General features: G+C 36.3%; 1 protein-coding gene across 1 annotated transcript; it reads left to right on the top strand.

Moving 5' to 3' along the window:
• The first annotated feature begins 4,756 nt into the window (after positions 1-4,756).
• LOC117577245 (ankyrin repeat and KH domain-containing protein 1-like) lies at positions 4,757-6,509 on the top strand. Its single transcript, XM_052008306.1, has 3 exons — positions 4,757-4,817; positions 4,918-5,332; positions 6,125-6,509. The coding sequence occupies exons 1-3, from the start codon at positions 4,779-4,781 to the stop codon at positions 6,253-6,255; spliced, it is 585 nt and encodes a 194-aa protein (XP_051864266.1). The 5' UTR covers positions 4,757-4,778; the 3' UTR covers positions 6,256-6,509.
• Positions 6,510-25,236: the final 18,727 nt, after the last annotated feature.

The raw sequence follows: 25,236 nt of genomic DNA, 5'->3' as shown, positions 1-25,236 counted from the left end.
AGCAAGTTTGGCGTCATTTATTATTGAATTTAAAAAAATAAAGATATAAAATTTGGAATATAATATAGAGTGTATATATATGATATATAGATTTTTTATATCATAGAATTATATACATTATAAAACAAATATTTAAAATGCTTATATCTGGCATTTTCAGCAAATTGATAATATATTAGATATATTTAATTATTTATAATACTATCATGAAATTTGTTCTTATTTTGAAGATGAAACTAAATTCAATTTGTAATATTTTAAAATCATTTTATTCATGAAATTTTCTCTAATGTGTGTATCATGATATCGTAGCTTAAAAATGTAATCACAATTTTTTGCATTTATTTTGCATTAGGCTTTGGTATAATGACGCAGCTGCCCGATTTACAAGATTTCGTATATATCGTTAAATTCTACTAATAAAAGTTTATTTCTTTTATTTTGTTAAAAAGTTTTATTCTCTTTTGTACAAGTAAATAAAACTTCTGCTTGCTCGATCTTCTTTTTTTTAATATATGTATATATGGGTCAATCCACCCTTCGCAGATTCTTAGCTGAATGACCAATCAATTTTTTGGGCGGTGTGTTTTTTTTTTTTTTTTTTTTTAAGATTCTATAGGAGAATTGGAGAGTACTTTGCGAGGGTATAAGATTCAATTTCACTGGAGTCATGTTTTTTGCAAATAAATTAATAAATTAGTGACGTGTCGCAGCTACAATAAAGTGAAAGTTAGTTTAAAAATTTTCATTTCAAACAGCAATTTTTGCGATTCTGCAAAATAAACCCCTATGAAAGTTAATAATCCTAAAGAAAGTTAAAATATTAGAAAGACAAAAACCGAATCGTTTGGTCTTAAATAATGTTATAAGATTTTTTAACAAAGTATTTTTCCAAAAATCTTAAATTTGAACTAAACATTATCTTATTATATTCCTAATGTGCTTTCCAATTATTTCAACGTGATTTACTTTTGATTGTATGTGAGCCCAAGCAGATGCAAAAAATTGTGAAGAATATCAATAGGGATTTGAAAGGTGTGCGCAAGCACGAATGTAAGTAAAAATTATGAAAATTATAAATAAAATTGGGTTTGATACAAATTTTGTGCTTAATAATGATCTTAAATTTTCTTTTTGCTTTAAATTCTTATAACATTTGACTATCATATTAATGTTCCTATATAGTATAACTGTTTCTTGGCGATTCTGCCCATATGTAGGAGACGCCAAATGACTATGAATTTATTTACATCTGGTACCCGGTATATTATAATCTACGAAATCATATTGTAAATTTACATCAAAGTTTTATTTCCATTCAAACATGGGAGCGAAGTTTCAACGCGATTGGCCTGGAGGTTGGCGCAACCGCGGAGTGACGTCAACGTCGTTTCGTACTAAGAAACGGCTCTCGGCGCCTGCGTCATAACATGATCGCATACACTGTAATACAGTGCACGCCATCGACAGCACTACTGGTCGTCAACGGACAATTCCGTGTAGTCCTGCGGGTTTCTCAACATTGCATACAAGTTGTCACGCACTGACTGCTAACACGCAATTGGATAAGTTCTGTACGGAACAGGAGCAATCGTCTCGAGCTGTATCTCTGGGGCCTCTGCGTCACCTCAATGTTATGGTTCACTGAGGTCCCACTCGCGATCTGTCCAGTCATTATGTGGCCACATAGATGTTGCTTAGTTGGGGCAATCGTGACGATCATCGATATCACTTCCTGTCCGAGGTGATTATGAACGTATACAAAGTGTGATCATGCAGCACACCGCGCTCGGGATTTTGAATCACTTAAACAGTTAGCAGCTCACCCGTTGTGGTTCAGTTGCCACGAGGCACGCTCGAGCTATTTGCCTGAACCACATGGGGGACATTGCGTTCGCATGCTAAGCGAAAGATAACCGGATTGCTACACACCAAGTAGTAGCACGGAATCTAAGTAGGCAAGGTACGGTGCCAACTCGTGTTCGTAATTGGCAGTTCAGCGAGTTGAGGAGATTGAGGGCCAAATTTTTTCAGTGACCTCACGCATACGGCAAGTCCGTGATGAAGCGATTCAATCGCATGCAGATCGGCATCCGGTTGTAAACGCGCAGAAACCATTGAGAATTGCAGCAGGCAAATAAGGTAAAATGTACTGTTAACCGTTTTTAAATTTATGATAAACAACTGGAAGTATGCCATTTGTAAATTGGAGAACAGATATGTGCATACTTTTAAGCTGATCATGCAAAGACATAAACAAAGAGAAATAAGGTCGAGTATGCCTCGCTGTGAGATACCGCGACTCATTTGAACAAAAGCAAAAATATACAAACATAATCTTATGTTGTAAAAAATATTAAAAATATGCAAAATTGATATTTGCACATGATATAGTACCGTTAATCAAATTATGCAGCAGACAGCAAAGTATACCACGATTCTCAGCCATAGTAACTAATGCGTTTTTGCCATACAAGAATTTCGCATTTACAGGAATCTTAATACCCGCTACCCATAGGGTAGAAGGATAATTAATAACTTTGTGCGGTAGGAAACGTACGGTAGAGGAGCATCTCCGACCCTATAAAGTTTATATTTTTGATCAGCGTCACAGAGAAGACGATCTAAGCATTCCCATCTGTCGTCTGTCCACATGAAACACTGTTCTCAGAGACTATAAGTGATAGAGCTATAAATTCCAATATATTCTTATTCCTTATAATTTTTTCGACAGCATTTGGTTATGTTTGCACAATCCACGATGCAAGTTGGCCTGTCAATTTTTGCCACCCCACTTCCGCCCCCGAAAATAAAAAATTTCGAAAAAAAGCGTAATATAAAGTAGGTCGAATTTTTTGGTATAATTAAGAATATAGTCTTTTTGGATTCCTGAAAATGTAGTTACTTATCAAATAAAATTGCTCAAGTAAAACAAGTAGAATACAGTCGCGTGTAACTCGACTGTGAGAATACCCGCTACCACTTTTAAACAAAAGAATATATTTTTGGCAGGTATTTTTCTCAAACTTACCGAGTCTATACTGGCAAAAATACTAAAAATATACGAAAAATGTATATTTTTGGTGTTGACGCATTTTCGAGTAACATGTAGTTAGAGCATGAATACCAATGAAGTTTTGTTAGAATGTAGGCGAAGCGATGAGCGCAATACTTTCGTTTGTTGCTCTCCTGAGTGAATTCGCCTCGCTGCCGCTCTAGTTTAGTTAGGCTTTAATGGTAACTTACATAGATTAATAAAGCACAGTTTTGAAATCAAGAACTTAATCAGCGCGTCATTCACTCTTTTTTCGTTTTCGTTTTCGTTGTACAACACAATTAGGCCTACTTTGTTTCGCGAATAAGCGGAATATTAATAATCATAAACTCTTGGGGTGATTTTCTGCGCCCCCGGTGGACTCTAATGTGTCTGTTGAACGGAGTGATTTAAACAGAAAACAAAACCCCACCTCAACAAGGATTGCAGAGTGCTGAACGTGACGTAAATAATTGAAATACAAATAAAGCGTGTTGGTTATGCCTATAATTGCAATTTTAGCACTGTAACTCACCGGAAGTATTTTGGCGCACTATGCCATATAAGCCATACTAAGGTTGTATGGGAGATATAGGTATAGTATTCCGATCAAGAACAATTTTTTTACTATATATACAAAATATTTTTTTAGATTTTTGGGGAAAATTCATAGCGATATCTCTACGGGAAATATTTATGGCCGCGGCTCCATACAAGCCCAACCACTGTGCAATGTCGAGATACATATACTAACAACACAATCATCTATGGCACGGTCATCAGCTTCGGTCACATTTCTTCAAGTGGTCGCACGGTCACTTGCACATATACCAATCTGGGGTAATGTTGGGGTTCTCCTTGCTTTCCTCTTAGGGACAACTCCAATGCAATTTGAGGTGGTGGCGGTGCAGTAGCGCTACAATTCGCTCCTCCTAATTGTGCCAGATTTGCAGTGCTGACTCCCGCTTGCGCTATCAGATCTTGAAAACCATTTTGAAAGACCATTTGGGCCTACGAAAAGTTAAATCTGTTTGGTACCTAAAACGACCAATTTCTGTACACGTTTTTCTTGACCATTTCGTCAAAAATTCGGCGCACATCGTTCACAACCACAGTATTCGCTGATTTGGCTCCGTGTGACTTCTGACTATTCCCAAAACTGAGAGACCACTTCGGGGAACGCGTTTCGAGTCGATTGAGGAGATAAAAGCTAATCGAAGAAGGCACTGTTGGCTATACTGAAAAGGAACTATTTGACATGTTTCGAGGATAGGAAAAAAATGTGTGCATAAGTGTATTTTATCGAGAGAGGATTACTTTGAAGGGGCATGATATTGATTTAGAAGAATAAATAAAGATTTTTCATTTTACAAACAAATTCACCTTACTTTTTGGCACCACAGTAGTATAATCGATTAATGATTCAATAAATCGAAAGCATTTTTTCGAGACAATTAAAGCTAAATTGAAACAAATTAATCGATTAATATGTATCATACGATTAATCGGCCATCACTATTCTCGAGCCGTCACTATTCTCGCCTGTCAATATTTCTCACAATCATTTTCGTAGCGCTGATATTGTCGTACGGACGGAAAAACTTTAACGTGAATGAAAAATGTGAAAATGGGGAAACGGCGCTCATGGTTGCCAGCGCGGGCAGTTATCTTGATGTGGTAAAATGTACTGCTAAGCCACGGCGCTAGCTTGAATGAGCAAAATGTGGTTGGACATACACCGCTGATGAAGGCCGCATTTGGCGGGCATGTGGAAGTAGCCAAGGTTAGTATCGAGTCATAGGCAGTATAGAGAATGTATAAACTACTCTCACACTTTAATCTGCTGATTAATCTAATGTTTAATGTCTCTCTCACTTCTCGAGCGTGGAGCAAGCATCAACACCCGCTCCAATGAGCACAACGAGTGTGCATTGTCAGTGGCTAGTTACAAGGGTCATCCCGATTTGGTGTATATCCTACTGGAAGCTGGCGCTGATGATTTGAACTTCGCTCTTTCAGCGGCTTCAAAAGGTGGCCAAGTGACAGTAGTGGAGTTATTATTAGAATACGGAGCGGAAATCAATAGTTCCACCTTTCCACTGCCATCGCCGCTAGAATGTGCAATTTCCAATAGTCACCTTGACGTTGCCACTTTGCTCATTGAGGCCGGCGGCAACATTAATGGGGCCATTTCAAATGGCAACACATATCTAATGATGGCAGCTGGCAAGGGGGACCAGAGAATGGTGGAATTGCTATTGGTGTACGTCTACACGCAAGTAGACGCCCAGATCGTTGGTAAAATTTATTATTATATAGTATGTACTTACATATCTATTATATAAAGAGCTAGAGACTGAAAAAATATTGTTAAATACACAATATTATCTCTCTCTCTCTCTCTCTCTCTATCTATCTCTCTCTCTCTCTCCCTTTCTCTCTCTATTTGCTATTGTAATTATGTTCAGGCAATTTTCAGTTTATGTTTATGATTTCCTTTTTTTTTTTTTCTTTTTTTTCCCCCTCTTTGAAATTGAATTTAAATTTCATATGTCACCATCAAATTTGTTAAGGGAAGCTGGAAGAAGAAGAGCTCTCGTAATTTGCCAACCTTTTATGCTTCCGTTGAGGGTGCTTCAAAGAGATTAAATACAGGCATAAAGCCAAAACTGCAGCCACAAAAAAACAAAACACACTTTTGCATATCAAAAGTCAGTTTTAGCAAATATTTCAATTATTAGTTTAGTGATTTTAATTATGGCACTTCTAACCTTAAATTTCAAAATATATATTTAAATAGCTTTTATGAACGCAGTTCCATTTAATTGCCGGCTATTAAATGAGCAATTTTTTAATCCCAACGAAATATGTTTTATTCAAAAAATGTAATAAACTTTGACAGCCAAACTAATCCAAATAATTCATTCGAAAACACTTCAAAAATATAGAAAGAAAAAACTGAAAAAGTATAGAACACTTTTTGATTTTAGTTTTTCTTCGATAAAATAATCTGTCACAGCAAAATTTGTCAAAAAGATGAAAGAGATTTCTAATTGGCAATCATTTTTTTTTCGATCTATATTTCATAAGGTCTTAAGCCCCATTGGAGAGGTGAAGCATATGAAGCGTTTATACGAAAGAACAAAGACAACAACAACAATAAGAAAAAGAAGAAGAAGAAGAAGAAGAAGAGTAAGAAGACTGACCGAAGAGTACGATGAAGGCAATGCATCAAAATTATATTAATAGATCTCTATGTGGAACCAGAAATGATTCCTCCGAAGCGAACATCGGAATGGTCGGAATTCTTTTCACAAAGAAACCAAAACAAAAACAACAATAAAGAGAAAGAGAGAGGGAGAGGGAGAGAAGAATAGAGGAGAAATAATCATTTCAAACTCTAGATTTATTTTATTTGGACAAGTCGAGCGAAACAACAACAAAATGCGGCGAATAATAGTTTTTTATTTTCCTCTCTTTTTCTCTTCTTTTCGTTTCTTGTCTTTTCATTCATTCTTTTTCTGTTTTTTATGCGTTTGTTTTGTTTATGTTTTGCACAGCAGCTAACGCCATAATTTTTCTAAAACGTGTTTGAAATACATCACACAAAACAAACCACAAGATAAACGAAAATGAAAAAAAAAAACATTTCAAATCATTTTCATAATATATCTGTGTAAATATTTTTATGGCAAAAAACTCTATAAAATACAATATCTTAACAAAAAACGATTATAATGAGGAACTTTTCGAATTAAAATATGTTTGCAATATTAATATAAAATAAAAGTATTTATTTCTAAAATTAGAAGAATTTGTAAAACAAGTATTCTTAAATTAAAAAAAAAAAAAAACAAAACAAATTACTAAATAGCATTTAAGCTAATTTCAAAACAAAGCAAGTTTGGCGTCATTTAAATTAATGAATTTAAAAAAAAAAATAAAAAATAAAAATTTGGCATATATAGAAAGTAACGTAAATTAATAAATGACATTATAATAGATTTTTATATCATAGAATTCAATTCATTATAAAAACTTTCAATGCTTATTCTGGCATTTTTCAGAAAATTGATAAATTTTAGTTTTTATTCTCATAAATTTCTATACATTGAAATTTGTTCCTTATTGAAATGAAACTCAAATTCAATTTGTATATTTAAAATCATTTTTCAATGAAATTTTTCTAATGTGTGTATTCATGATATCGCAGCTTTAAAATTAATCACAATTTATTCATTTTATTTGCATAGCTTTGTTAATCAGCTGCCCGATTTACAAAATTTGTATATTCTATTGCTCTAAAAGTATTTCTTTATTTTGTTAAAAAGTATTTATTTCTTTTGTAGAATAAATAAAAATTCTCTTCTTCTTCTTTTTTTTAATATATGTATATATGGGCAAATCCCACCCTTCGCACGATTTTAGCTAATGAAAATCAATTTTTTGGGGTTTTTTTTTAAGATTTATAGAGAATTGAGAGTACTTTCGGAGGGTATAAGATTCAATTTCACTGGAGTCACTGTTTTGAAAATAATTAATAAAATTGTGACGTGTCGCAAGCTACATAAAGTGAAAGTTAGTTTTTAAAATTTTCATTTCAAACGCAATTTTTTGCGAATTCTGCAAAATAAACCCTATGAAAGTTAATATCCTAAAGAAAGTTAAGAATATTAGAAGACAAAAACCGATCGTTTGGTCTTAATAATGTTTATAGATTTTTAACAAAGCCTTTTTCCAAAAATCTTTAAATTTGAACTAAACATTATTTATTATATTCCTAAATGTGCTTCACAATTATTTCAACGTGATTTACTTTTGATTTGTATGTGAGCCCAAGCAGATGCAAAAAATTGTGAAGAATATACAATAGGGATTTGAAGGTGTGCGCAGAGCACGAATGTAAGTAAAATTATGAAAATTATAAATAAAATTGGGTTTGATACAAATTTGTGCATTAATAATGATCGAAATTTCTTTTTTGCTTTAAATTCTTATAATTTGATATCTACTTTAATGTTCCATATAAAGTTTAAAAATTGGTCGCTGGTGGACTGTTTCTGGGATTTGCCCATATGTAGGACGACCAAATGACTAATGAAGTTTATTTACATCTGGTACCCGGTATATTATACCACGAAATCATATGTAAATTTACATCAAAGTTTTTATTCCATTCAACATGGAGCGAAGTTCAACGAGATTGGCCTGGAGGTTGAGCGCAACCGCGGAGTGACGTCACGTCGTTTCGTACTAAGAACGGCTCTCGGCTGCCTGCGTCCAAATACATGATCGCATACACTGTATACCAGTGCACGCCTCGCAGGCAACTGGTCGTCAACGGACATCTCCGTGTAGTCCTGCGGGTTTCTCAACATTGCATACAAGTTCACGCACGACTGCTAACACGCATTGGATAAGTTCCTGGACGGAACAGGAGCATCGCTCTCGACTGTATCTCTGGGGCCTCGCGTCACCTCAATGTTATGGTCACTGAGGTCCCACTCGCCCACTGTCCAGTCATATGTGGCCCACATAGATGTTGCTTAGTTGGCAATCGTGACGTCGATATCACTCCGTCCGCGGTGATTATCGAACGTATACAAAGTGCTGACTTCATGCAGCACACCCGCTCGGGATTCTTGGAATCACTCAGTTAGCAGCTCACCCCGTTGGTGGTTCAAGTCGCCACGAGCACGCTCGAGCTATTTGCTGAACCACATGGGGGACATTGCGTTCGCATCTAAGCCAAAGATAACCGGATTGCTACCACCAAGTAGTAGCACGGAATCTAAGTAAGCAAGGTACGGTGCCAACTCAGTGTTGTATTGGCAGTTCACGGAGTTCAGGAAGATTGAGCCAAATCTTTCAGTGACACTCACGCATACGCCAAAGTCCGTGATGAGCGATTCAATCGCCATGCAGATGGCATCCGGGTCGTCAAACGCCGACAGAAACCACTTGAGAATTGCAGCAGGCAAATAAGTAAAATGTACTGTTTACGTTTTTAATTTATGTAAACAAACCTGGAAGTATGCCAAATTTGTAATTGGAGAACAGAATATTGCATACTTTTAAGCTGATCATGCAAAGAACATAAAAAAAAGTAAAGAAAACTACAGTCGAGTATGCTCGACTGTGAGATACCCGCGACTCATTTTGAACAAAAGCAAAAAATATACCAACATAAGATACTGTAAAAATATTTAAAATATGCAAAATTGTATATTTTGCACATCGATATAGTACCTTAATCAAAATATTGCACAGACGGCACAGTATACCACATTCTCAGCCATAGTAACTAATGCGTTTTTGCCCATACAAAAGTATTTCTTTAATAACTTCGGCAATTTTTATCTGATCGCAATTTTCAGGAATCATTATACCCGCTACCCATAGGGTAGAAGGATATTATAACTTTGTGCCGGTAGGAAACGTAACAGGTAGAAGGAAGCATCTCCGACCCTATAAAGTTTTATATATTCTTGATCAGCGTCAACAGAGAGACGATCTAGCCATTCCCATCTGTCCGTCTGTCCACATGAAACACTGGATCTCAGAGACTATAAGAGATAGAGCTATAAATTCCAAATATATTCTATATTCTATAATTTTTTCGACAGCATTTGTTATGTTTGCACACAGATCAAGTTTGCTTCAAATTTTTTGCCACGCCCACTTCCGCCCCCGAAAATAAAAAAATCGAATAACAAGCGTAATAATAAAGCTAGAGTCGAATTTTGGGGTATACATTAAGAACTATAGTCTTTTTGATTCCTGAAAATGTAGTTACTATCAAATAAAAATTGTCAAAGTTATTAAAGAAACAAGTAAGAAAGCTACAGTCGCGTGTACTCGACTGTGAGATACCCGCTACCCATTTTAAACAAAAGAAATATATTTTGCAGTATATTTTTCTCAAAATATACCGAGTATACTGCAAAAATACTAAAAATATACCAAATGGTATATTTGGTGTTGACGCATTTGAGTAACATTAGTTAAGAGCATGAAATACCAAATGAAGTTGTTAGAATTAGGGCGAAGCGAGAGCGCAATAAAGCTTTCGTTTGTTGCTCTCTGAGTGAATTCGCCTCGCTTCGCCGCTCTAGTTAAGTTAGGCTTAATGTAACTTAGCATAGAATTATAAAGACAGTTGAAATCAAGAACTTATCAGCGCGTCATCACTCTTTTCGTTTCGTTTTCGTTGTACCAACAACAATTAGGCCTACTCTTTGTGTTCGCGAATAAAGCGGAATATTAATAATCATAAAAACTCTTGTGATTTTTCATGGCGCCCCCGGGTGGACTCTAATTGTTGTTGAACGCGAGTGATTTAAAACAGAAAACAAAACAAATTCGCGCCGGTCGCTAAATAAAATAAAATATAAACAAACAATTGACTTTGTGCCAGTGCTGTGCACTTGTGTTTGTGTCATCGGTAGACTTTTCTGCTTCACCGCTGTAAGCGTGTGTGTTGTTATGTTGTTGTGGTTGCAGCTGTGGAGCAAAAATTTAAAGCCCTTACCAAAAGCTTTCTACTCAAATGTTGATCTGAGCTTTTATGCCAGATGATCCATTGTTTACATTGTAAACAATTATAAATGTAATTTTAAAATTGCAGATTCATGACAGAAAACAAAAGTGTTTACGAACAAGATATATGTGGGTCGACCAAATGACTAATGAAGTTTATTTACATCTGATACCTGGTATATTATATCGCGAAATCATATGTAAATTTACATCACAATTTATCTTCCATTCAACATATATGTATATATGAACGCAAACAAGACTTTACATGAACAAAATAGAATACAAAGAAGCACTAATTAAGTGGCAGAAGGCCCAAAATGAACAATGTCGAGATACATATACTAAACAACACAATCATCTATGGCACGGTCATCAGCTTCGGTGACATTTCTTCAGGTGGTCGCACGGTCACTTGCACATATATACCACATCTGGGGTAATGTTGGCGTTCTCCTTGGTTTCCCTCTTAGGGACAACTCCCAATGCAATTTGAGGTGGCGGCGGTGCAGTAGCTCTACAAATCGCTCCTCCTAATTTGTGCCACATTGCAGTGCTGACTCCCGCTTGCAGCTATCAGATCTGTGAAAACCATTTTGAAAGACCATTTGGGCCTACGAAAAGGTTAATCTCGTTTGGTACCTAAAACGACCAATTTCTGTACACGTTTTTCTTGACCATTTCGTCAAAAATTTGGCGCACATCGTTCCACAACCACAGTATTCGCCTGACTTGGCTCCGTGTGACATCTGACTATTCCCAAAACTGAAGAGACCACTTCGGGGAACGCGTTTCGAGTCGATTGAGGAGATAAAAGCTAAATCAAAGAAGGCACTGTTGGCTATACCGAAAAGGAACTATTTGACATGTTTCGAGGATAGGAAAAAATGTGTGCATAAGTGTATTTTATCGAGAGAGGATTACTTTGAAGGGCATGATATTGATTTAGAAGAATAAATAAAGATTTTTCATTTTACAAACAAATTCACCTTACTTTTTTCCACAGTAGTAGTATAATCGATTAATGATTCAATAAATCGAAAGCCATTTTTCGAGACAATTAAATCGCTAATTGAAACAAAAAATTAATCGATTAATATGTATCATACGATTAATCGAGCCATCACTATTCTCGAGCCGTCACTATTCTCGCCTGTCAAATATTTCTCACAATTGTGTTTCATTTTTGCTGCGCTGACAAAAATTTTCTTAAAAATGTTTTCATTCCAAAATCAAATAAATCGACCAGCGCTAATTGAAGCGGCTGCTTTCGGTCATTTGGATATTGTCGTACTGATGCTACGGAAAAACTTTAACGTGAATGAAAAATGTGAAAATGGGGAAACGGCGCTCATGGTTGCCAGCGCGGGAGTTATGAGTCTTGAGTCCAAGTTAAAATAAAATTATGAGATTGAGTTCCAAGATATGACAACCGTCTTGTTTGAATTGCGTGTTGAGAATAATTCTTTATTATAAAAAATGCTTAGGTTCTATGGTACATGGAATATGGAATGGAATCGAAATCTGCATTGTCGGCGGATTTCGAAAGGCAGCTGGCTTGATCGCTGCCGTTGGGCTATTTCGCTTAGTCGGCAAAATAGTCCAGACGTGGATCAGCATATCCAGCGGATGTCAACAATGTTGCAACAATGTTAACATACCGAGTGACCCATATGGGTCGCTCGTGGCGGTTTGTTGGGCGGAGGCGAGACAGAGGTAGGGGAAGAAGCAGTGGTGGTAACTCCCTCCCCCCTGGAATATAGTGACGGCCAGAACGAAGGAACGGTCGGAACGACGTGTTGTTGTGTCTCGCCTGGAGTGAAAATTATGGTTCTTCCTTTCAGCAGACATATGATGATTAGCAGGCCACTAGTTATTCCTAGCCATGAGTACAGAGAGATTATGTGGCTTGTTGTTGCCTCCTTGACTTCTAGAATCTCTTGAGTGTTGTTCAGATTTTGCAGCTCCAAGTGACGTAGATTAAGTTTTCTTGTGTTATTCTTAACCAGTATTAGGCTTGGGTTGGGTAAGGAGATCTTCACATCCTCAAGGAAATTAACTTCGGAATCGTCATAGGTGATATTATTTATCTCTACGGTGCAATTTTTGTAGCTAATAACCGCTGTGCCGTTGATAGTGGTATAAGGGCCGCACGAAGAGTTGATGTTGACGTTCATGGCGTTCATGATGATAATGTGTCAAATTTCCGGCTCAATTTATTTTCGTCGTTTCCGGATTCTTGCATGTCGCAGGTAGCAGGCCATCCCTCCAAAATTTTCCTGATGCAATCTCCGTTGCTCGTCCGCCCAAACTCCGCATTATTACAAACGTACAAATTATGAATTTTAGGACATTTAGATTCTAAGTACATAAATTGAAATTTTGGATTGAACAATAAAAACTTAGGAAGTATTACAAATTGTGTATTATTTAAGGGTAATGGGACCATGTGTGCTAGGGTATAGACTTCTTTTTCGAATATCGGTACTTTAATTTTAAAAATGATTTTATTGTTTTCATTAGTTGTTTCCAAGTTGATGAGCCTGTAAATGTGCTCCTCATTTTCTATGTTAATGTTTTGTTCCGAAAGAATGTCTTTAATAACTTGGACTTCTAATGGACTCAAAATAAATTTCGGAATGATCTGTAATTTAGCTAAGAGAAGGCTTTCGGCAATATTATTCAAGTGATTACTTAAAACGTCTATACTATAGCCCATGCGATTAAAGTATTGTAACATGTGTATTTCTCTGTGTTCTTGTGTTAACGTAGTATATACGTTGTCTTTAAAATTGTTTACAAATGTGTTGATAGTGTTTGGTTCATTGTTTATATGTTCAGTAATATTCTTAAATCTATCGATTATATTGATATTAATAATAAGTTGATTTTTAATGGTATTACTCAAATTATATTCTATTCCTTCAATTTCTTGGAGTTTGTTGTTGATTTTACTTTCATCCGCGGTATCCATATTGCCCGTAATGATCTTAACTAAACTACCGAGGCCATTTATGGCTCCTCTTTTCTTTCTGATATTCGGATGGATAGAATGAATCCTATCATATAATTGTTTAATTTTATTTGTAAGGATGCAATTAATTCTTTGGAAAAAGTCATATCCATTGTAATCTTAATATTTTCCTCAATTTTTTTAATATTTTTGATGAAATCGTTTAAATCTATCGTGTGCGCTATAGTTCGGAAAGAGCGTATTACCTTTGCATCTCCTAGATCGATTTTTATGAAAGGGGATTGGGGTGCAGGATGTCGAATCTGGAATTCTTGGGCCGAAAACAGGCTCATCCTGAAAAGTTAGTTTGAGGAAATAGGGGAATTAAATTAGTCACTTTTCTTTTTAGTTCTTCTTTTAATCTTGTCTTTGTGTAATTTTTGTCCTTTAGTGGTGGTAATTGTTACCCCATTGTCTTCCGACACTTTATGTTGAGAGAACCTAGGTGTTAGTTTGTTCCTTCTGTTTTATTTCCTAAATATTATGTCATCTTGTTCTACAGGAATAGGGTCTTCCCTGTCCAAGTTGAGTTTGTCTGTCTTAATTTTGACCCTTTCTTGGGCCTTTAGTGCTATTTCTGGGTATAGTTTGGCCCTAAATTCGTTTAATTCTTTTAAAAAGTCATGTTCGTTGTTGAATTCTATTTCCCTTAGGAATGTGTGTGTTCTTCCAGTAAAGAGCTCGTGAGGTGTCAGTTTCGTAGCTGAGTGTATGCTGTTGTTATAAGTTATAAAGGTTTCATTCAAAATATCATCATGATTGATTTCTAGTTTTTCCCTCTTTTTACCCTCATATATAATACGGTAAATTTCTGTCAATGTGGAATGGAGTCTTTCGACTGGAGCGTTACTTGAAGACTGTTGGAAAGAAGTAATGTGTGTATCTATGTTGTATTGAGAACAGAAGTCTTTAAAAATCTTCCCAGAAAATTCGGCTCCTTGGTCATGTACTATTTTTTGGGGTATACCGAATGTATTCAAAAAGTTTGTAAGAGCCTTTACAATATTTATACAATCCCTAGCTGGCACTGTATATCCACTAGCGAATCTAGAGAATTTGTCGATTATGGTTAAAATTGTCTTTACGTTTATGGTATATAAGTCGATATGGACAATAGATAATGGTAGTTCCGGTGTTTCGGTTACTTGGAATTTGTTTTTCTGGGGCTGTCTGTCGTATTTTAGGGACTGGCAAATGTCACAGTCATTTATAATTTTGGCAATTTTCTGTTTCATATATGGGAAGTACGCTTGTCGTTTAAATTGATTATGTGTTCATCATCTATACCTCTGTGATTTGTGCGGGAGTGATATTCCTTGATAGAAGTGTCTTGCTCCTCTGTCGTAGTTAAATCTTTTAGTAGTACGTTACACCTAACTATTCTGTATAACCCTGAATTCGCAAAATATTTTGTATATGTTTGATTGAAAATGTGGAATATGCCATTATTCGTCATGATAGCGTAAGTCTTATGCGGGGTGATCTGATCTTTGAAAATTTTGACCGAATCTCTTCTGTAAATTCTTTTTCGGTGAAGGTTTTTCTGATTTTGTTCTTGAATATTGACTGTGTGAGTTTGTTAGGTTTGGGTCCTGTTTTGAGTATAATTTGTAAATTGAATTCGTTCAGGGGGGAATTGGAGCTTCTAATGTCCTGGTTGTTTTTGGGTGTCAAGTCGTGGACGTTAGTTTCGACGCGACTTAGCGCGTCAGCCACTACGTTTTCAGCTCCCTTTTTGTATTCCACTTCATAGTCGTACTCCAAAAGTTGGAGTTTCCAACGAACTAACTTGGAATTGGGTTCTTTAAAGTTCATTAACCATGTCAAGGGTCGGTGGTCCGTCTTGATTTTGAATTTATTGCCGAACAAGTATGGTCTGAAGTATTTTGTCGCCCAGATGATGGCTAACATTTCCTTTTCCACTGTAGAGTAATTTCTCTCTGTGTCGGACAGTGTTCTACTAGCAAATGATACGGGTCGTTCAATGCCTGTTTGGCCCTGCGATAGTACTGCCCCGATTGCCACGTTGCTGGCATCCGTTGTTAGTACAAATGGTTTTGTAAAGTCAGGGTATTGTAAGATTGGGTCATTGCGAAGTAAGATTTTGCATTTTTCAAAGGCTCTGATGTATTCTTCATCAATCTTGACCATTGTCTTTCCTTTTAGTTGCTGTGTCAAAGGTTTGGTGATTGAAGCAAAGTCCCTAATGAATTTCCTATAATAACCTAAGAGGCCTAAGAATGATTTAATTTCCTTCTTGGTTTTCAGAATTGGAAACGCTTTAATCGCGTGAATTTTCTTTGGGTTAGGTTTTATCCCCTCATTCGTGACTACGTGTCCCAAATATTCGATTTCCTTACGGAAAAAATCGGATTTGTCCGGTTGAAGTTTAAGATTGCCTCAGCTAGTTTCGAGAGTACTCTGTGTAAGTCATTTATGTGTTCTTGCAATGATGAAGAGAAGACAATTATATCGTCTAAATATACTAAAAAACATTTTCCCTTGAGGTCGGCTAGAATATTATCCATAATACGTTGAAAGGTAGCTGGGGCGTTAGTAAGCCCAAATGGCATTCTTATGAACTCTTAGTGACCACCTTCTGCCGTGAAGGCTGTTTTGGGTGAGTCTTTTGGCTCCATTTCGATTTGGTGGTAACCACTTGCTAAATCAAGGGCCGTGAAATATTTTGCTCGACCGATCTTGTCTAGCGTTTCGTTAATATTCGGCATTGGATATTTATCCTTTATGGTCTTCTCGTTAAGCTTTCTATAGTCTATGACCAATCTCCACTTCTTTTTTGTAGGGTCATTCGATTTTTTGGGCACCAGAAATATAGGAGCGCTCCAGGGGCTATGGCTATGCTTAATTATGTCTTGGTCGAGTAATTTGTTTAGTTGCGTTTGGATTTCCTGACTTTCAACTCTACTGTATCTAAACGGTCTATTATAGATAGGAATGTCGTCAGTGGTTTTGATTTGGTGTTTAATGTGGTTTGTAAAAGAAAGTTTTTGGTTTTCAGTATGGAAAAGATTAGCAAACTCTTTGCAAAGCTTCCTTAAAGCAGAGTCTTCTTCGGCATTTAAATGATCGCATTTAATGCACATTGATTCGTCTTTTACATTTGGTGGTTGGATCGTCTTTGATTTGGTTTTAGGATCAAATTCTAAAAATTGATCTCTATGATATTGATCGACTTTTAAATGTGAATCTAGTACAAAGTTCTGTCTGTGGTCGGCATAGTTTACCACCTCCATCAAACTATTATTATCATTGGCTTCATAAAGGCCACCGGAAATTATCAAGTTGTTATTAATTTGAAGATCCTCACAGAAGAAGGTGCCGTTAGTCAAATTTACAGGTAAAGATAACACGACCTTAGAAAATTCTTCGATTATGTGAACTTTGGTAGCGGGGTTTCTTTCTTGAAAAATCTGTAATTTGCATAGTGTAGTTTGGAGACTTGATTCAGGCAGGTTGAGAACGGCGTTAATTGGTGAGAGTAAGTCCATGCCTATCAAGCCATGGAAGAAATCATGGAAGTGAAATAAAATCATGGAGAAGCGTTGGTGGTGTTTGAATTCTTTGAATAGCGGAACATCGACCTTTGTGTAGAGTTTGTGTGTATTAATAACTGTCTTTATTATGACGGGATTGGTCAATTCTATGTGTTCTGTTATAGGGATTAAATCAGGGTTAATAAAAGAGACGGAGGACCCTGTGTCTACCAGAAAACGTAAAGGTTTGTTATTCAAATTGATAACTACGTAGGGAAGTATAGGGCCATATTTATCTTTGTTTAAGTACCCTGATTGTGGATCGAGGCCGGTCCTTGAAAATTTTCTCCCTCGTTAATGTTGTGCAGTTCGTATTGTTGTTGTTCAGTAAAATGTGAGTTTGCGTTTCCTGATGATGTTGTGGGAGTAGGAGGGCCTTGAATTGCCCTGGTATTAGAATGATTCTTCTGATTAAAAGGGTTGCTATTGTTGTATCCCTGTTGGCCATTTCTGTTCTGATTATTACCCTGTTGGTTATATTTGTAACGATTATTTCCCTGTTGATTGTGTTTGTACTGACTATTTCCCTGTTGATTATATCCGTATTGATTGTTTCCTTGTTGATTGTCTTGGTTATTTCCCTGTTGATTATTTTTCCATTTTCTAATTTGGTTATTGTTTGAGTTAGTGTCTGAAGTCGGATTAGCGCTATTCCAATTCCGCTTTCCGGAATTGTCTTGTCTCTGTCTAATGTAAATGTCCCTCTCCTTAATTGCCAATCTGTAGGCTTCTCTGAGGTTATCAGGTCTCATAGACCTAATAGTGCCTCCAAGTGGACCTCTAAGGCCCGTCAAAAACACGTGCAGACTTGCACTGGAAAACATTTGCTTTTTAGTCCTTACCAATAATGGTTCAGACTCCTCGTTTTCCGCTAACCTATGGAGTGCTGCATTGCATCTTGAAATCTGGTCATAAAGGTTTTGAATAGAGAGGTTCTTTTGAGCCAAACCGTGCAGTTCGCGCATTAAGGTTGGCTCATCCCTTTTGTCCGTACAGTGAATAAGTAATGTTTCTTCAATGTCTCTTAAGGACTGCAGTAGCAACCCCAACACACGACATCGAGTAGCTCAAACCATTTGCCCTAAATGGCTGTGCACTTGTTGTGATTTGAGCCAACACCAACCTCGCAACATGTTGTATCGCACCAACTGTCGACACATGTTCGCCCTGAACCTGCGTCAGACCGTATCGGGTCCAACAAGAAGTTTGATTTGCTACTAAATGATCAAACCAAATTGTTGGCACAACGTTCGTGCGGCGGCTAATGCGTCGGCTCACTCACAATTTTCTCGATTGATGTTGAAACTAAATTACACTTTACACATACCTAAACAACTTTTGTTTCACTTATTTTGTTAATAGTTCACTGTTTGGCATTACAATTTGATATTTCCGAACTCACTGTCCAACATTTTTTTTTTTTTTAATTCATTATTATGTTATGTATACATTCTTCTTTTGCACAAAGTTTCTTTTCTTTCTTTTTTTTTTTTTTTTTACACACATTTTGTTAACAACTATCTTACATTAGGAATATTATTGTAATCTTCATCCTCCGGGAGAAGTCCGTAAAGCGGCTGCGCCAGTTATGAGTCTTGAGTCCAAGTTATAATAAAATTATGAGATTAAGTTCCAAGATATGACAACCGTCTTGTTTGAATTGCTTGTTGAGAATAATTCTTTATTATAAAAAATGCTTAGGTTCTATGGTACATGGAATATGGAATGGAATCGAAATCTGCATTGTCGGCGGATTTCGAAAGGCAGCTGGCTTGATCGCTGCCGTTGGGCTATTTCGCTTAGTCGGCAAAATAGTCCAGACGTGGATCAGCATATCCAGCGGATGTCAACAATGTTGCAACAATGTTAACATACCGAGTGACCCATATGGGTCGCTCGTGGCGGTTTGTTGGGCGGAGGCGAGACAGAGGTAGGGGAAGAAGCAGTGGTGGTAACTCGGGCGGTTATCTTGATGTGGTAAATGTACTGCTAAGCCACGGCGCTAGCTTGAATGAGCACAATGTGGTTGGACGTACACCGCTGATGAAGGCCGCATGTGGCGGGCATGTGGAAGTAGCCAAGGTTAGTATCGAGTCATAGGCAGTATACAGAATGTATAAACTACTCTCACATTTTAATCTGCTGATTAATCTAATGTTTAATGTCTCTCTCATAGGTGCTTCTCGAGCGTGGAGCAAGCATCAACACCCGCTCCAATGAGCACAACGAGAGTGCATTGTCAGTGGCTAGTTACAAGGGTCATCCCGAATTGGTGTATATCCTACTGGAAGCTGGCGCTGATGATTTGAACTTCGCTCTTTCAGCGGCTTCAAAAGGTGGCCAAGTGGCAGTAGTGGAGTTATTATTAGAATACGGAGCGGAAATCAATAGTTCCACCTTTCCACTGCCATCGCCGCTGGAATGTGCAATTTCCAATAGTCACCTTGACGTTACCACTTTGCCCATTGAGGCCGGCGGCAACATTAATGGGGCCATTTCAAATGGCAACACATATCTATGATGATGGCAGCTGGCAAGGGGGACCAGAGAATGGTGGAATTGATATTGGGTTACGGTGCGGCTGTGGATGCAGAGATGGAAAATGGAGAAACGGCGCTCATGATTTCGTGTAAGAAAGGACACACCGTTGCGGCTAGTGTGCTCCTATCTTATGGCGCTAATGTGGAGCATATGACGGCGGACAAACGTACGCCTCTTATGGAGGCTAGTCGTGCCGGCCACTTCACGACCGCGAACTTACTTATCGAGAAGGGCGCACGCAAGTAGACGACCAGATCGTTGGTAAAATTTATTATTATATAGTATGTACTTACATATCTATTATATAAAGAGCTAGAGACTGAAAAAATATTGTTAAATACACAATATATCTCTCTCTCTCTCTCTCTCTATCTATCTATCTCTCTCTCTCTCTTTCTCTCTCTATTTGCTATTGTAATTATGTTCAGGCAATTTTCAGTTCATGTTTATGATTTCCTCTTTTTTTTTTTTTTCCCCCTCTTTGAAATTGAATTTAAAAATCATATGTCACCATCAAATTTGTTAAGGGAAGCTGGAAGAAGAAGAGCTCTCGTAATTTACCCGTTGAGGGTGCTTCAAAGAGATTAAATACAGGCATAAAGCCAAAACTGCAGCCACAAAAAAAAAACAAAACACACTTTTGCATATCAAAAGTGAGTTTTAGCAAATATTTCAATTATTAGTTTAGTGATTTTAATTACGGCACTTTTAACCTTAAATTTCAAAATATATATTTAAATAGCTTTTATGAACGCAGTTCCATTTAATTGCCGGCTATTAAATGAGCAATTTTTTAATCCCAACGAAATATGTTTTATTTAAAAAATGTAATAAACTTTGACAGCCAAATCTTTCAGTGACACTCACGCATACGCCAACGTCCGTGATGAGCGACTCAATCGCCATGCAGATGGCATCCGGGTCGTCAAACGCCGACAGAAACCACTTGAGAATTGCAGCAGGCAAATAAGTAAAATGTACTGTTTACGTTCTTAATTTATGTAAACATGAGAACAGAATATTGCATACTTTTAAGCTGATCATGCAAAGAACATAAAAAAAATAAAGAAAACTACAGTCGAGTATGCTCGACTGTGAGATACCCGCTACTCATTTTGAACAAAAGCAAAAAATATACCAACATAATATACTGTAAAAATATTTAAAATATGCCAAATTGTATATTTTGCACATCGATATAGTACCTTAATCTAAATATTTCACAGACGGCACAGTATACCACATTCTCAGCCATAGTAACTAATGCGTTTTTGCCCATACAAAAGTATTTCTTTAATAACTTCGGCAATTTTTAGCTGATCGCAATTTTCAGGAATCATTATACCCGCTACCCATAGGGTAGAAGGATATTATAACTTTGTGCCGGTAGGAAACGTAACAGGTAGAAGGAGGCATCTCCGACCCTATAAAGTTTGTATATTCTTGATCAGCGTCAACAGCCGAGACGATCTAGCCATGCCCGTCTGTCCGTCTGTCCACATGAAACACTGGATCTCAGAGACTATAAGAGATAGAGCTATAATTTTCTATATATTCTATATTCTATAATTTTTTCGACAGCATTTGTTATGTTTGCACACAGATCATGTTTGCTTCAAATTTTTGCCACGCCCACTTCCGCCCCCGAAAATAAAAAAATCGAATAACAAGCGTAATAATAAAGCTAGAGTCGAATTTTGGGGTATACATTAAGAACTATAGTCTTTTTGATTCCTGAAAATTTAGTTTCTATCAAATAAAAATTGTCAAAGTTATTAAAGAAACAAGTAAGAAAGCTACAATCGCGTTTACTCGACTGTGAGATACCCGCTACCCATTTTAAACAAAAGAAATATATTTTGCGGTATTTTTCTCAAAATATATACCGGGTGTACTGCAAAAATACTAAAAATATACCAGATGGTATATTTGGTGTTGGCGCATTTGAGTAACATTAGTTAAGAGCATGAAATACAAATGAAGTTGTTAGAATTAGGGCGAAGCGAGAGCGCAATAAAGCTTTCGTTTGTTGCTCTCTGAGTGAATTCGCCTCGCTTCGCCGCTCTAATTAAGTTATGCTTAATGTAACTTAGCATAGAATTATAAAGACAGTTGAAATCAAGAACTTATCAGCGCGTCATCACTCTTTTCGTTTCGTTTTCGTTGTACCAACAACAATTAGGCCTACTCTTTGTGTTCGCGAATAAAGCGGAATATTAATAATCATAAAAACTCTTGTGATTTTTCATGGCGCCCCCGGGTGGACTCTAATTGTTGTTGAACGCGAGTGATCTAAAAGTTAAATCTCGTTTGGTACCTAAAACGACCAATTTCTGTACACGTTTTTCTTGACCATTTCGTCAAAAATTCGGCGCACATCGTTCCACAACCGCAGTATTCGCCTGATTTGGCTCCGTGTGACTTCCGGCGATCAAGACAAAATTTTGTTTGTTTTTTTTTTTTTTTAAGTTAAATCAAATCAATTAAGTAGTTAAGTAGTTAAGTAGTTCAGAGTAAATTATTATTATTAAAACTAAGTCAATTCAGTTCAAATGTAAATGTAGCTAAGACAAAACTTTTGTTTGTTTCTTTGTCCTGAGTAGCCCAAATTAAGTTAAATCAAATCAACCAAATTACTAATTCAAATCAAATTTAAATGCAAACATAATACGAATTATAACAAAACTCTTTTTTTTGTTTGTTTTGAGTAATCTAAATTAAGTTAAGTCAAATCAATTAAATTATTAATTCAAATCAAATTTAAATGCAAATATAATACGTAACTAATATAAAACTCTTTTTTTTTTTTTTTTTTTTTTTGTTTTTTGTTTTGAGTAATATAAATTAAGTTTAGTCAAATCAATTAAATTATTAATTTAAATCAAATTCAAATGTAAATACGAAACTAATACAAAACTCTTTTCCTTGTTTGTTTTTTTTTTTTTTTTTGTTTGGAATAACCTAAACCAAGTTAAAAATCAAATCACTCAAATCATCAGTTCAAATCAAATTTAAATGCAAACATATTACGAGATCAATACAAAACTATTTTTTTTTTTTTTTGTTTGTTTCTTTGTTTTGAGTAACCCAAATCAAGTTAAATCAAATCAATTAAATTACTAATTCAAATTAAATTTAAATGCAAACATAACACGAACTAATACAAAACTATTTTTTTTTTTTTGGTTATTTTTTTTTTTGTTTTGAGTAATCTAAATTAAGTTAAGTCAAATCAATTAAATTATTAATTCAAATCAAATTTAAATACAAATATAATACGAAACTAATACAAAACTCTTTTCTTTGTTTGTTTTTGTTTTGAGTAACCTAAACCAAGTTAAATCAAATCAATTAAATTATTATTTCAAATCAAATTTAAATGCAAATATAATACGAAATTAATACTAAACTCTTTTTTTTTTTGTTTGTTTCTTTGTTTTGAGTAACCCAAATCAAAATAAATCAATCAATTAAATTACTAATTCAAATCAAACTTAAATGCAAACATAATACGAACTAATACAAAATTCTTTTTTTTTTTTTTTTTTTTTTTTTTTTTTTTTGTTTTAAGTAATCTAAATTAAGTTAAGTCAAATCAATTAAATTATTAATTCAAATCAATTTCAAATATAAATACGAACTAATACAGAACTCTTTGTTTCATTGTTTAAAGCAACCCAAATCAAGTTAAATCAAATCAATTAAATTATTATTTCAAATCAAATATAATACGAAACTAGTACAAAACTCTTTTTTGTTTGTTTCTTTGTTTTGAGTAACTCAAATTAAGATTAAATCAATTATGTTTGGTGACCAAGGTTTGAATTTCTGTCAGAGCATCCTTTTGTTTATTGGCCATCTGCCTTCGGGATGCTAATTTGTAAAAATGGCAACCGCGGTAGGTTGCCACGTGATTTCCTCCGCAATTCACACACAGGCCGTCTACATCTCGGGGCTTTGAGCATGCGTGTGAGGGGTGCTTACCAGCACATTTAAAGCATGTAAACTCCTTAGCCTGGCAATCCCTCATTACATGTTCAAAGCTTTGGCACTTGTGGCATTGGTAGGCTCTTCTTCTGGTGTTTGGGAGCTCAACTGTGACTTTGTACGGTCCAAGTGTTTTTATATTTAGTACGTTTTTGTTGTTTTTTTTTTTTTTTGGTTTACTAGGTCTGCTTTAAAGGCGTTTGTTGGTTGACCTGAGAAACCTCCCTTTATATTTGTAATGTAGCAGGGTGTATGTCCGTTCTTTTTTAGCTGTTCCGAGATCCAGTTGATGTCGGTTGCAGCGTGGAGTCCTTTTATGATTATTCTATACCTTTGTAGGTCGCTGCTGTTTGGTATTTTGTATTTAAGTTTTTCATCGAAGCAAAGCTTCTGGAGTCCAACATGAGTGACAGAGTCTGAGTCTTGGATTTCAAGACCAAGTCCCGTATTTGCTCTGACCTGGAACCCACTTCCAAACAGCTGTGCAGCCTTGTTTAAAAGAGCATCCGCGTCGGCGATATAGGGATGATTATTTTTAGCGGTTTGTTTTCATCGTTGTTGTTGCTGTTTGTTTCTGGTTGGAGTCCCAGAACGGCGGGAGCTTGTCCACTTAGACCTCAGTTCAGCACCGCAGTCATCCTCCCCCTCGCTGATGCTCTCGATGTCTACAACATGTCCTTCGGGATCATTATTATTTTTTATTGACTCCTGCTGCCCCTTGGGGATTCTTGGAATTTTTGGGAGTTTTGGGTGTAGGATGGGAAAGACAGATCTCTTTCCGAGAAAAGAAGCCCTCTCAGCGCCACGCCTCTTGGTCATCCCGACCTTGACCTCCTCCGTGTCCCCGCAACCACCGACACCTTCATTGCTCACGCCGCTTTGGGGCTCCAGAACGACGGGGACTTTGTTTTCCGTACCGCAGTCATCCTCTCCCTCGCCGACGCTCTCAATATCCACAATATTTTCTTTGGGACTATTCTCTTTGCTCCGTTTTTTGGTCATACCAGCTTTGACTTCCTCCATGTCACTATTAGTCTCTTCAGAATTTGGGTTATTGTTTTTGGGGGTAACTAGGATGTTACTGATAATGGTTGGTTTATTGTCGGTTTGATTTGGCATCTTTTTTTTATTGTTTTGGCTCCCTCCGTGTCACTGTTAGCCTTGTCTGTATCAATTTTAATTTCTTTTAGTTCCAGTTTATTGGCCAGGAACTTCTTGGTTTGTTCTTTAATTTCTTGGAGGACTTTAGAATTTGGGTTATTGTTTTTGGGGATAACTAGTATGTTACTGATAGTGGTTGGTTTATTGTCGGTTTGATTTGGCATCTTTATTTATTTTTTTTTTAATTATTCTGTTCAGAAAATAGGGTAGAGAAAATAAAGCAAAAAAAAAAACGGTTTTTTTTTATAAAATTGTTATATAACAGGTAAGTTGGTTTGAGAAAGATTATACAGAGTGTGTGAGTTAGATCTGGGCAGTTTGGTCCTTGTGCATATATGCATATATGTCTATATGCATGTATGTGCTGTGAGGACATTTCAGAAATGAGGTGACAAGTGCGACTTCCC

This window comes from Drosophila albomicans, unplaced genomic scaffold (genome assembly GCF_009650485.2).
Source record: "Drosophila albomicans strain 15112-1751.03 unplaced genomic scaffold, ASM965048v2 utg000162l_pilon, whole genome shotgun sequence".
NCBI classification, from domain to species: Eukaryota; Metazoa; Arthropoda; class Insecta; order Diptera; family Drosophilidae; genus Drosophila; species Drosophila albomicans.
Note: the sequence above shows the minus strand (reverse complement) of the source record. Positions and strands in the feature narration are given on the sequence as shown.